The following is a 12486-nucleotide window of genomic DNA, read 5'->3' on the forward strand; positions in this document are numbered from 1 at the left end:
CTGGTGAACACACTTGAAGACATTCCAGTTGAAGTCGAAGACATCAAATGGAAAAAAGAGAATGTTAATCGCAACGAAGCCCAGTTGACATTCTAACTGATCAACCAAACTGGAGATCATCAGTGTAAATGCAATTACAAAGCTTTACACTGATTACGAGGAGGACCTTTTACTTTACATCCTTTAACTGGGTAATAAACTTGTCTGTGGATAAAAGTACAAGGATGTAAAGTGGTTGAATAAAGTAACATTTTGTCTTATTTTATTTAGCACACACAAGGAATTAAACAATAATATTTTTTGTGTGTTGTCAACCATATTTGTACGTCGAAGTTGAGTTCCCAATACTCAACCTTCGACTATAAATAGAGGTCCTTGCACAAGCAAGAACACAACTTTGCAAAAACACACATACTTGCAATATTCTTGGTGAACTTGTGCAATATTCTCTCAATCGTAAAAAGGGACATTTCACAACTTTAAGTGTTTCGATTGTTTAGAGAATTTCCAAGTATAGATCAATTGTATTTCATAGGTTGTGAGGATATTTACATTCGTGTATTATCTTGGTTCCGCAACAACCTTTTATTTTGTTTATAGCAATAAATAAAATACACATTGAAAATTACATATTGTCTCACCAATTTACATTACTTGTACTTTACTTATTGCATTGTATTTACTTATTTGTTGTTGTCACCTAAATAAGTATATTTCAGTTAACCTAGTACACTGTTCACTGCAGCCGGTCACGTCCAGATACAGTGAACGTGTTGCAAAGATAACTCACCATTGACATAGAGGTGTCTTTAGTAACCATCTAACAATAGTTGGGACTCACAATCCGGACAAACAATTTGTCTATTTTTAAAAGTACGCACGCGTGTAAAGGTGATTGGTTTAAAGTAAGCCAAAGTGAAGATGAAGGTGTTGGACGCATACACACAAAAGAGGCCTTCAGAAATGAAATATTTCATGGTATGTCTTCTTCTTCTGAATATCCAACACATATTACTTTTGAAGTACTCAATGAAATATCCCTTGATAGGTATCTTCAAGAAGGTTGAACCCAGATAACATGAAGAATTACGTTGATAGCGTCCTAGAAGTGGATGAGGTTGGAGAAATGGAGCATGCGCTGGTTATTATTGAGCAAGCTAACCTTATGCAAAAATCAACACCTCGGATGTCAAATGTGACAGGCAGGTTATACAACCTGTTTATGACATTCTTCTTCTTGAGACCCAATTACCAGGTCACGATTTGCATCAAAACAAGGAGTTCACCGGTTTCATTGTTTTCATACTTTTCCTCATAATTCTCCTTTAAAACATATGGTAACGAGCATTCACCGCTCTTGTACGTTTGCACAGGTGCGGGACTCCAGTTAACAGGAGTATTATCAGGTCCAAATTGATTTTGTCACATCAATGTGACTTTATCTTTGTACTTTAAACAATGCATTTGGGAAATTAACTGTGTTTCTTTAACTTCATCCAACCATATTTGTACGGCCTTGAATTCCGCTGGTGTTATTTTCCTATAAATACCAAGTTAATTCCTTGGCCAAATCACTTTTTGCATTTTTGTGAACTTGATAAAATACTCTCCATCGCTAAAAGAAATACTTCATAACTTCAAGTATTTCGATCCTATGAGATTGTTTATCAAGTAGACATCAATAAATAAAGATACGCTTGAAAATTACATTGTGTTTCACCAATTAATTAATTATTGCTTTAAGTGTTGTGTTACTTATTTGTATTCTTGCATTTATATTTAAGTAATACTAGTCATTTTTCTAGTATTGTATCTCTAAATAAAAAGTGTTGTTTAGAGAATAATTCTTTGTTTACATTATCATAGAGGTGATTTCGGGAGTACCATCAAGTTTGAGACTTACAAGAACGTATTAAGCATAAAGATAGTACATCAATTTAAAGAAGTTGATTATTGAAAGAGTTTTTGATAGTTATGGGTTTCAATGCAGATATGTATGGTTCGAGCTGCACATACTGTCCAATTATATCACTATAAACCGTTTAGAGTATTAACAAAGCAAACTTATGAATTAGCTTGAAACATATGGCCACTTTAGTGTATTTATAATTCGGATGAGACTATTTCCTTTGCAATTTTTATAAAGGAAAAGTCTGTTGTAACGTTTATGTGAGCTGTCTAATTGTTGATCATTTTGAAAACATTTTATTAGTTGTAAATACTTTATTTTGTTATCATGAACTTATTCCTTATACTGCTTACATTGATACTCATGTTAAGGTTATCCTCGCTGTTGATGAGTCAACTAACATGATTGAAAAACGTCTATTCAGCATCAATGTTGAGAATGTTCAGTCAAATAGGAAAGCCCTTTGTGAGATTCTTTTCTGCACTTCCAGTGCCCTCCAGTACCTTAGTGGAGTTATTCTTTTTAAAGAATCTCACTAGAAGACCGTTGCAGGTATCATATCATATAATTCTTAGCTTTTTAATTGTCTTATGGGTTATTTTATTGGGTTTGCAATCTGTTACCAAGTTCCAACCTACTTGCATTCTTAATCATATGACATAACTTACTGATATTGTTTTTACCCTTTTAATGAGTTAATTCAACAATTTCACTACTTTTGGTAAAAATATTCCAGTTAATGGGAAATATAAAGTATCAGTTAATTAAATAGAACATTTCGTATTGTTGAATATTTTGCACAAACTTACCTCACATTTACACTATACTAAAAACTTATATAAAATTACAAATAAATTATGTGCGGAATGTATAAGTTCATATAGCACATAATAAACTTTTACCATATTTCATTTTTAATCTCCTAAACTTTCTATCTTTTAACTTTTGCTTCACATTAAAGTTTTTGTTTTTATTTTCTTGACACTAAATTTTTGGGTTCTCATGTTTTCATCAAATAACTTTCTTCTGATTACGATTTTACTTTTAAACATTTGGTTTGACTATTTTTATTCATCTTTTTATATATATAACGTTTTTAAATTTGTCTCACATCAAAGTTTTTGTTTTTATTTTCTTGACACTCAATTTCTGGGTTCTAATGTTTTCATCAAATAACTTTCACATGATTCCGATTTTACTTTTTAAATAAAGAGTTTTGTTAATGACATCCCTTAGGGCTGTCAGTATTAATTAATTTGATGGATTAAAATTTGTATTTTGTCTTACGATTCAGGGACGGTTATTAATATATAAAGCACTACTTTTTATGCATGTAATAGCCCTTAATGACAACCCTTGGGGTTGTCATTATCATTTTCCTTAAATCTATAACGTTTTTAAATTTGCCTCACATCAAAGTTTTCGTTTTTATTTTCTTGACACTATACTTTTGGATTCTCATGTTTTCATCAAATAACTTTCACATGGTTATAATTTTACTGTTTAAAAGTTTATATTACATTTAAAATATTAATATAGTTATTGTTTATATTTTATACATATTATAACATTTTTACAATTTTTTTTATTGTTATTGTTACATGTTTAATTGTCTTTTTTAATTTTTAGTTCGAATATTTGACATAAATTAGAGTCCAAAATTTTGTCGTGTAAACAGCGTACCCCGCGACAATGCGCGGGTACAATAACTAGTTAGTCCCATTTAGTAGGATTCTGTTAATTATTTTTTAAAATTAACTGCAAGATTGGTACTTGTGGTTTAAACACTTTAGCAATGAAGGTCCCCATTTTGAGATTTTTACAAGATTGGTCCCTTTTTAACAAGACTGTTAACAAGTGTCGTCAAGGCTTCACGTGAAAGGGCAATATCGTCATTTTATACAACACAAAAAGACCATCATTGCTAGTAAACTCGGAAAGGGACCTCATTGGTAAGATGAAAAAACCATAAGAACCAATTTTGCAATTAACACCTTGAGAACTTTTTTTGATTTAATTCATGAGATTGCAACATACATTTTTTAGGTCGTCATATCTAATTAGTAAACTAATGTATACTTTAAACTTTTATAATGGAGATGTACTTTGTCTAACTTTTTTTTTAAAACTAATTGATATATATAAACTTTTATTATTATTATTATTTATAGTTACGAAATTCGAGGTTGTATGTTAGAAATTTGATGTTACTAAGAAATAAACTTGTTTGAAAAATATAATTACCATATGTGGTCTTTTAGTTCTATATGTCACATTAGTCCTAATACTCGTACGATGTATGGTAGCTATATAGATTATATCATAGAGAATTTCGAATATACCTCATACATGATTCGTGAGTTTATAACAAATTGTGGTTAAAGTATAGCGATGATTGAAGCTAAATTATAGTTAGCAGTAATGATAAATATGATCTATGTTTAGTTATAATTTTGGATCTGCCTTAAATTTTTAGAATCACGTCAAAATCGAAACTTGTAAGCATAGGGGATGATGACAAATATCCTTATGATTTCGGATCGTAAACTCAAAATTTTGAAGTCTTCGTATTAACAACTTATCATTAGTAATATTAGTACATAGGAGTTGAAGAATTGAGATAGAAAAATGAACAATTTATTAATGAGAAATTAATGACCTACCAAATAAGGGTATAATGTCTTTTGTATTAATAAGCCAAGGGTTGTAGTTTAATTATAAGTCTATTAAAGAAATTGAATTTATATACAACTAAAAAACTTAATTTAATAAAATACGAGTAATAAATTAAAAGGACACGTGTGAATCAACGATTACGTCACATATCGTTTCAAGAATATAATAATCTATTTAGTTTATTGGTAGATATTAAACATTGCGATGTTTGTGGATTAATATATATTAATTAATAAATATATAATTTATTTTAATATAGATGTTAAGAAATTTTTAAAACTATTTTTTGATATACAATTTGATATAGTTTTTTTTTAAGACGTGTATGTATTTGATTAACATCATCAATTGTTATAAATTTAATAATATTTTTATAATAATATGTTTTTAATAATTTAATTATCAACAATCATGAAAGCTATAAATATGTTAATAGTTATATTTAAATTAAATATTTATTAAAATTTATTCTTTTGTAAAAAACCTAAGGATTACAAAAACATGTAAATTAATAAGACTTTCTACAATTATTAATAGTATTATATTTTTTTTGTCCATATTCTTTCTAATTTATAATTTAATTTATGATATATGCAAAATTAATTTTAAGGGTAAAGTTTTTTTAATTGGTTAATAAGTGGTTAAGTCAGTAGTTTTTATAGATAAAAAAAAAAAAGATTTAATTGCAAAATTTATCCCTGTGGTTTGTATATTTTAGCAAGGAGAGTCCCTTTTCGAGAATCGTTGCAATGAGAGTCCCTATTTTGAGAATTTTTTGCAAAATTGATCCAATTTTGACGGATCCGTTAAAGGTGATTGTCAAGTGTGCACGTTTGCCGCACGTGTGGGGGTATTTATGGACTTTCCACCTCACAGGGACCCCCATTGTTAAAATGAAAAAACCACAGGGACCAATCTTGCAATTTTTATAAAAATCCATAACTAAATGGAATACCTTTTAACTTTTTCCATAATAGAATAAATCTTATTAAATAATTAACTTAAATATAATTTTTAACACTTTTTAACTTTTCATGATTATTTATTGTTAAAAAACTAAAAACATATTACCACTAAAAATTATGTTATGCATAACGATTGTTATTAGCGATGGATTTGATTAGGCTTTGACGCATAAGAAACTTGTGTTTTATTCATGTTTCTTAAAACTACATAACATGATATAGTCTGTTAGCTAACGAAAAACGTAAATGCAGATCAAATGTGGATATCGAGAATAGTGAGCCGTCTCGCCTCCAAAAACACTGTTAAAAGTGTTTTCCCATTCCCCAATTCACCGCAATTATCAGTTCGTTTCCTTCCTTACGATTCTGATGATAGTGAGCGAAAAGCTTTTCTTAAAAACCTACTAAATAATTTTAAATTTTGAAGGAAAACCTGTTCGGATAACCAACTTGGTTGATAGAAAACTTAACAAATTAAGAACCTGAGATGACGAAAACTGATATGATGAGGCGGGAATTGATTAAACGTTCTATAGGTGCCGCAAAAGACCGGGTCGCGTTAGGGATGTTCAATCAAGCACTAAATGCTTACTGTGCTGTTGAAAGTATGAATATGTCTAAAGCAGAGGAGTTTTATGGCCCACTGTTAAAGTTTTTGATTGATCGTGAGATGATTCGTGAGTTTTACATGTTATCTGAGTACTTGAAGATGGATGAAGCTACACATTGCTACTATGACATGGTCCTGTCTTTAAAACTGGGAGATGTGGTTAAACTTCCAAGTCTTGTTGCAAAGGTGAATTTCTTTTTTTACTTTCTTAGAGTAATTAATATAAGTATTTGTTAAAATGTGATGATACTACATTTTTTGCTAATTTGATATATTTTTGCTGCCTATACTAAAGCCATATTGAACCTAGCTAGCTTAATGATTGTTTTGTGTGAAGATGGTGGTTGTGTCTAAGCCTTCAAGACTTGAGATGTTTATCAGAAGATTCTGTGACTCGTTTGAGGTAGCAACATTTTAGCTACTTCTTTGACAATTCCAATTGTACCTTATCTTTAATCATGGTCTATTATGCTCTTAATCGTGACAGGTACCTCTGACCATTGATCTGGTCAATTTTATGTTAAAATGTGACTTAAATGTGACATCAAGCGTACTTGATCCCATACTAAAGGCATGTGATAAGTGCAATGATCGACATTATTTGGTATGTTGCCACAACACCTTGTTCTTATTAATTAATGTAAGCGTGACTTGATCAGATTCTATCTAATTATCTTGGCTGGCAGGTCCGATGCATCTTTTCAATAATAAAGGATCATAATCTTCGTGCAAGCACTGAATCATTCGGCATTATGATTAGGTTGCTTGTCAAATTGGATGATATAAGTGAGAGTTCACATGGCTATCATTTTTTATACATAATGTTTTCTATAGATTTGTATTTAATTTCTTTGCTTCTCATTTGCAGTTTGAGGGTGCCTATGCTATTTTAGATTATCTGAAGAGATTGGATTTATCCCCAACTACTAACATGTACAATACCATAATGTTGGGATATCTTCAAAAGGTTAGCTCTTCATCCATAGTATAGTTATTAATTTATCATTACAAGTGGCAAAATGTATGCAAGTACAGGTCAAACTAGTTTTGATAAATATATATTACCCCTCAAGTTAAAACTGCAAATGTGTAACATTTGGTCAATATGCATGATAAATCAATTTAACTGGAGTAATTGATTCTCTTTGTAATATTCTCAGTAGAAGAAAGGTTTATGAGGCAGGTTTCAATATCAAAATGAAGGTAAGTGATATGTTTGTTAATGGGAGTTAACTGGCCTGCTGATTGGACAAAACAGATCACTTGTTCAGTTGTTTGTTTAATAATCGGAATAGAAAATAGAAGGTAAGTCATATGCAGATTAATAAAGAAGAATGTTAGATATGAGTTGCTATCCTTAAGAGTAAAGAATTCAAAAAATGTGAATATTGTGGCTGGAAGATGGAAGTTGTGTTGGATGAACAATGAATTTGTAGCTGTTTAACTGATTAAGAGTGCAAATGGAATGTATTTTAGAAGGTTGTCTGGATTAGTGTATGCGAATGGGAATAGAGAGCGGTGTAAGATGACGCTTCTTGGTCCCATTCTAGCACTAATCATGAAGCTGCAGGATGTCTTTGTTGGTATAGATACAATTGTGAATGGAGTTGTTTTTGTCTGTATGTCCTGGATAGCAGAATCAATAGTGCAAGGAAGTGTCAATGGTATCTTTTGTTTGTTTTGTATATTTTGTGGATATAAATAAAATTTCACCTTTAAAGTGTTATAAATATCTAAAGTTATAAATATTCCTAGGCTTGAACGGGTGAATAGATGTGATAAAGTGGTTTGGAAAAAACATAATGGTAAGGAAGTAGAATTTACAGTTGGTAATGTGTGGGATGATTTTAAGGACATTGTAACTGATGTGCTGTGAAGTAAGGTGGGCTGGTTTTCTCAAGGTATCCCTAGCCAAATGTTTATTATGTGGTTGGCAGTGCAAGGAAAGTTACTGACACAGGATAGGATAATTGGGTTGGAACAAGGATAATAATATGAGATGGCATTTATGCAAGACTTGTGCTGTTTCTCACAAGCATTTGTTTTTCCAATTCAAATTTTCAAATACTGTTTGGAAGGAAACGATCAAGGATAGTGCTATTAAGGATGTCTCGGGGGACTGGATGGATATCGTGACTGAAATGGCGCTAGAGTGTACTAATAATGCTATTGACAGTGTAGAGGGGAACTTAATAATCAGTGCTACTGTTTATTATCTCTGGCAGCAAAGGAACAAGAGGTTCTATTATGGTGAAGTAAGGAATGAAAGAACTGTGATTGGATGTATAAGAGAGACTATTAGATTAAGACTTATGGGCTTTAGAGTTAGGAAAACTCCGGAAGTCATTGATGTTACAAGAAATGGGGAATTCAAGCTAATTTTGTGGATGGTACAAAGAATGTCTAATGTTGGGTCTACCTGTTAAGTGAGGCTTGGAGTGTATATTGTAGTGCATGAAGTGGTATGTAATATAGGCTTATAGTGATCTGATAGGTCAGTGCCATTTTTTTAGTTTGAGAATGGGTGCTTGTATTGGTTAGCTGATGTATGGTATGGACCGTATGTTTCAAGTTTATATTGCAGTAATTGGGGACTGTCCATTTACTGTTGTTATATATAATGTGTAAAGTTTTAGAAGTTAATTAATATAATCACCTTTGGACCAAAAAAAAACTGGAGTAATTTATTTGTGTGTGATAGGTGAAGTTGTAACTGATTTGCCTTTTGACGCAGAAAAAATTTACACGTTGCACAAAGCATATTTGCAGAGATTAAGGGTCATTGTAACTTTTGTCATATGTTTGCTTACACTTTCTGTTACTGATATGGGGAAACCAAAGCCATCATCACTAGACAGTCTAAATTTTACAGTGTGCAGTCATGGAGTCATAGATCATGATCTTCAGTAGCTCTTGAAAAGCCATGTCATTACTTTTGCTACGTAGACTAGGATTGACATGGGAGTTGGCCAATGAAGGCTCACAACTAATACAACACTCCCCTAGCAAACTTTTGTTCCGCTGCAACCTGCGGGTTAAAATTCTAGTTTTTTACTTTTCCTTTCATTTTCTTTTACTTTTTTTCATATATTTGCAGAAGCATTTTCATAGAGGATTGAAGGTTCTGGACGACATGGATGCTTCAGGTGTAAAGCCAGACTGTCACAGTTTTACCTATCTTATAAGCCACTGCACCAGCGAAGACGAAATTAATAAGGTAAGTAATATCCTGGAGTCTGTGGTTCTTATTTTGAAAAAAATAGAAGCACCTACACGTACTTGCATAAAGTCAGATATCAAAACATTGACAGAAAGGTCAAAATCTTGATACAAACTTGATTGATGTTAAAAAAAAATGAAGAAAGTAGGAAACAGATGTAGTAAGTAATATCCTGGAGTCTGCAGTAATAAAAGCACCTACACATACTTGCATAAAGTCCTACATCAAAACATTGACAGAAAGGTCAAAATCTTGATACAAATTTGATTGATGTTAAAAAAATGAAGAAAGTAGGAAACAGATGTAGTAATCATAGTTAACAGTTTAGTTTAAGTCAGTCCTGTTTAAAATATTGTAAAAGCAAGTGGGGTTTCTATTTAAAATAGAAAAGGTTTTGTCAAATTTTGGGATCTATTTACTGGGGTGTCAAAAAAATTTCTTTACTGTAAGGTTCTTTGCAAGGGATCTATTTACCTGAGTGTCTATTTAAATAGAAAAGGTTTAAGCAAGTCTTGTTTAAAATATTGTAAAAGCAAGTAATATTAGATTGCTTTCATTAATGCCATGTATATATTTATAAACTGACAGAATTTTGTTTTTGGTAGTATCATGATATGATGGATGGGATGGGAACTCCACCAACAAAACACCTACACAAGGCTTTAATTCAGTCGTATGTAGCATGCAAATCATTAGAGAGAGCTAGGCATGTCGTCAAAGAGAATGGCACGTCAGACATATTGCATAGTGAGCTTATGAACACTCTTGCATACTCCTTGGCCTTACATGGTGAAGTTGAAGAAGCCAGGCGTGTTTATGATCAAGTACTACAATCACAAGGAACTATTGAGCCTCTTACGGCTTTATGTTTAATTGTAAGTCCCTTATAATTTATAAATTGCTGTTTCGATTATTTTAAATGTCGGCTAATTGTTTTCAAACATGTCTTTTCAGCAAAGACTCGATTCCGCAGACAACTTGAAGTACCTTCTAGAGCTTCTTAAGCATCTAACAGATACTGATCTATGGGATGCCGGGTGTTCGAGCATTTTGTTGTTTTGTGTTCGCCACAAGAATCTAGAGTTTAGTCGTCTATCCTCGTAACGCTTTTTTAACTTGAAATTTGAACTCTCTTGTATTTTTATGAATTAAACTTAAGCTTGCATATATTTATTGACTAAACAAACAGCCAGTGGATTCTATTACTGAAGCAGCTTTTCAAGAAACCCAGCATGAGTGTATCTGGGATGCATTTTATCATTGTGCAGGTTTTAACTATATGTCCTTTTAAAATATTAGCTACAGATTGAGTTTCAAAGGGATGGAAGAATGGAAATAATAAGTTTCTACAAATAGGAAGAAAAAAAAAAAGCTTAATATACCTTCAAGAGGGAATTATTAAGTTTCTAAACAAAAAAAACACTTTAATACATGTTTAGAACTTTTAAGTTTGTTAAAGAAATTATTTTAGTTGTACACTGCTGTGACAAATAAAAAATTAAGATTGTGCCATCCCTTTGTGATTTTAGATCTAAAATATTTTACCAATTTGAGATGTAACTCTCACAACCCAACAAACCCCACATTCAATAGCGAATCTGTTAAAAACATTAAGCAAATCGCAAAAATCATTAAACTTGAGACTCTTGCGAATCGAAAGCAAGAGGGAGTTGTGGATGCAAGAATCAGCTGACCCAATTTTTGGTTTGAGTATGATGAAAGAAATGGAAGACATTCAAATGGGACCCACAAGGAAATCCCTGGAACTACTTCTAGGGACGTGCAGGAAAGCAGGGGAATTGATGTCTTCAGAAATACAATGTTTAAACTTTATATTTCGTCTCGACTATATAATAATCATAAGTTTTATTTTATTTTTTCATGTAAGTATGAAATGAAAATAAGAGAATGTGTACCAGGATGTGATGATCGATTGCTTTTGAAGAATGGACTAGAGATCCGTGGAGCAAACTCATGCTGATGACGTGTTAAAAATTATTGATTTTAGATCAATGACAAGATTTACCAATCAACAATATGAGAAAAGGGAATATATGTAAGTGGTGGCAAAGAGAAAAACAGATTGAGAGAATGTCTATTATTTACTATATGTGTATATCAACCTTTGTTACAATTACATGTACATATACAAACAGGTAGACTATAGCAAATAAGGGAGGGATTTCCTCTATAATTATTAGGAGGGAAATTAGAGATTTCCTATACATTACCTGATATAAATTTGTACATACAATATGTCAATTTTTTTAGCAAACACATCTATGATAAGATGATGTTGATCTTGTCCGTATCTGTATTTAACAAACTTTTAAACACTGTTATGGTATTATCAATAAATAAGTATATATGTAATATTCAAAACTTTTCAGCAAAAATATACGGTGATGCAACATCAAAACAAAACGTAATCGTAGTAGTTTGTGGGAGGTGATCCCTACAAAACACAATTTTGCCGTACACAATAATCTATGCATCAAACAAATGTAATGCATAACTATTTAATGCATATATTATTGTGTATGGTAAATTTGTGTTGTGTAGGGATCATTTCCCGTAGTTTGATATCGCGCGGACGAGGCCTAAAGGTTTGAGCAAAAGTATCTAGAGTGTTTTTTTATTGGGATAATTACCTGTGGATGTAATGAACTATGACAAAATGTCTAAGTTATGTATTGATCTAATTGGGGGGTCTATGTTATGTAACGAACTTACCAAAAATGTCTAAGTGATGCATGTTACAGGCAAAAGCCGGTCATCAAATTTTTTCCCTTTATCTTTTAGGGATAATTACCTATGGATGTAGTGAACTATGACAAAATATCTATGTTATGTATTGATCTAATCGGGGGTCTATGTTAAGTAACGAACTTACCAAAATTGTCTAAGTGATACACGTTACAGACAAAAGTCGGTCATCGATTTTTTTCCCTTTATTTTTTAATCTTAATGGTTAATTAATTTATTTAACATATATAAATAAATATAAGTTATGGAAACATATATGTATATTTGAAGATTAATTTATTGTTCCGATCAACCCTAACACAATCATATACCAAAAAATCAAAGATCTCAAAAATTAAAA

The 12486-nt window shown here is 31.5% G+C and overlaps 1 protein-coding gene and 1 long non-coding RNA gene across 3 annotated transcripts; one reads left to right on the forward strand and one right to left on the reverse strand.

Annotated features, from left to right (window-relative positions):
• Positions 1-5802: 5802 nt before the first annotated feature.
• Positions 5803-10585, forward strand: LOC122600852 (pentatricopeptide repeat-containing protein At4g21880, mitochondrial-like). 2 transcript variants are annotated; one of them, XM_043773628.1, is made up of 8 exons: positions 5803-6346; positions 6498-6563; positions 6648-6764; positions 6847-6946; positions 7029-7127; positions 9258-9377; positions 9986-10255; positions 10335-10585. In XM_043773628.1, exons 1-5 carry the CDS (start codon positions 6038-6040, stop codon positions 7031-7033), a joined length of 597 nt encoding a protein of 198 aa, XP_043629563.1. In that variant the 5' UTR covers positions 5803-6037; the 3' UTR covers positions 7034-7127; positions 9258-9377; positions 9986-10255; positions 10335-10585. The 2 variants fall into 2 exon arrangements, with proteins under 2 accessions (XP_043629563.1, XP_043629562.1); XM_043773627.1 differs by lacking the exons at positions 5803-6346; positions 6498-6563; positions 6648-6764; positions 6847-6946; positions 7029-7127 and having other exon boundaries at positions 9084-9377.
• LOC122600854 lies at positions 9243-11471 on the reverse strand. Its single transcript, XR_006324102.1, has 3 exons — positions 11297-11471; positions 9440-9599; positions 9243-9349 (listed from the first exon to the last, which is right to left on the reverse strand). It is a non-coding gene; the product is annotated as an uncharacterized LOC122600854 (long non-coding RNA).
• Between the last annotated feature and the right edge of the window lie 1015 nt (positions 11472-12486).

The sequence above is a fragment of the Erigeron canadensis genome, chromosome 5 (genome assembly GCF_010389155.1).
Source record: "Erigeron canadensis isolate Cc75 chromosome 5, C_canadensis_v1, whole genome shotgun sequence".
NCBI classification, from domain to species: domain Eukaryota; kingdom Viridiplantae; phylum Streptophyta; class Magnoliopsida; order Asterales; family Asteraceae; genus Erigeron; species Erigeron canadensis.

Bases quoted from the DNA above. Each gene is read 5' to 3' on its own strand.
- LOC122600852 (XM_043773627.1), top strand. From the start codon at position 9,084: ATGTCATTACTTTTGCTACGTAGACTAGGATTGACATGGGAGTTGGCC. The intron at 9,378-9,985 runs GTAAGTAATATC...TGTTTTTGGTAG, and splicing joins GCGAAGACGAAATTAATAAG to TATCATGATATGATGGATGG. The intron at 10,256-10,334 runs GTAAGTCCCTTA...ATGTCTTTTCAG, and splicing joins TTACGGCTTTATGTTTAATT to CAAAGACTCGATTCCGCAGA.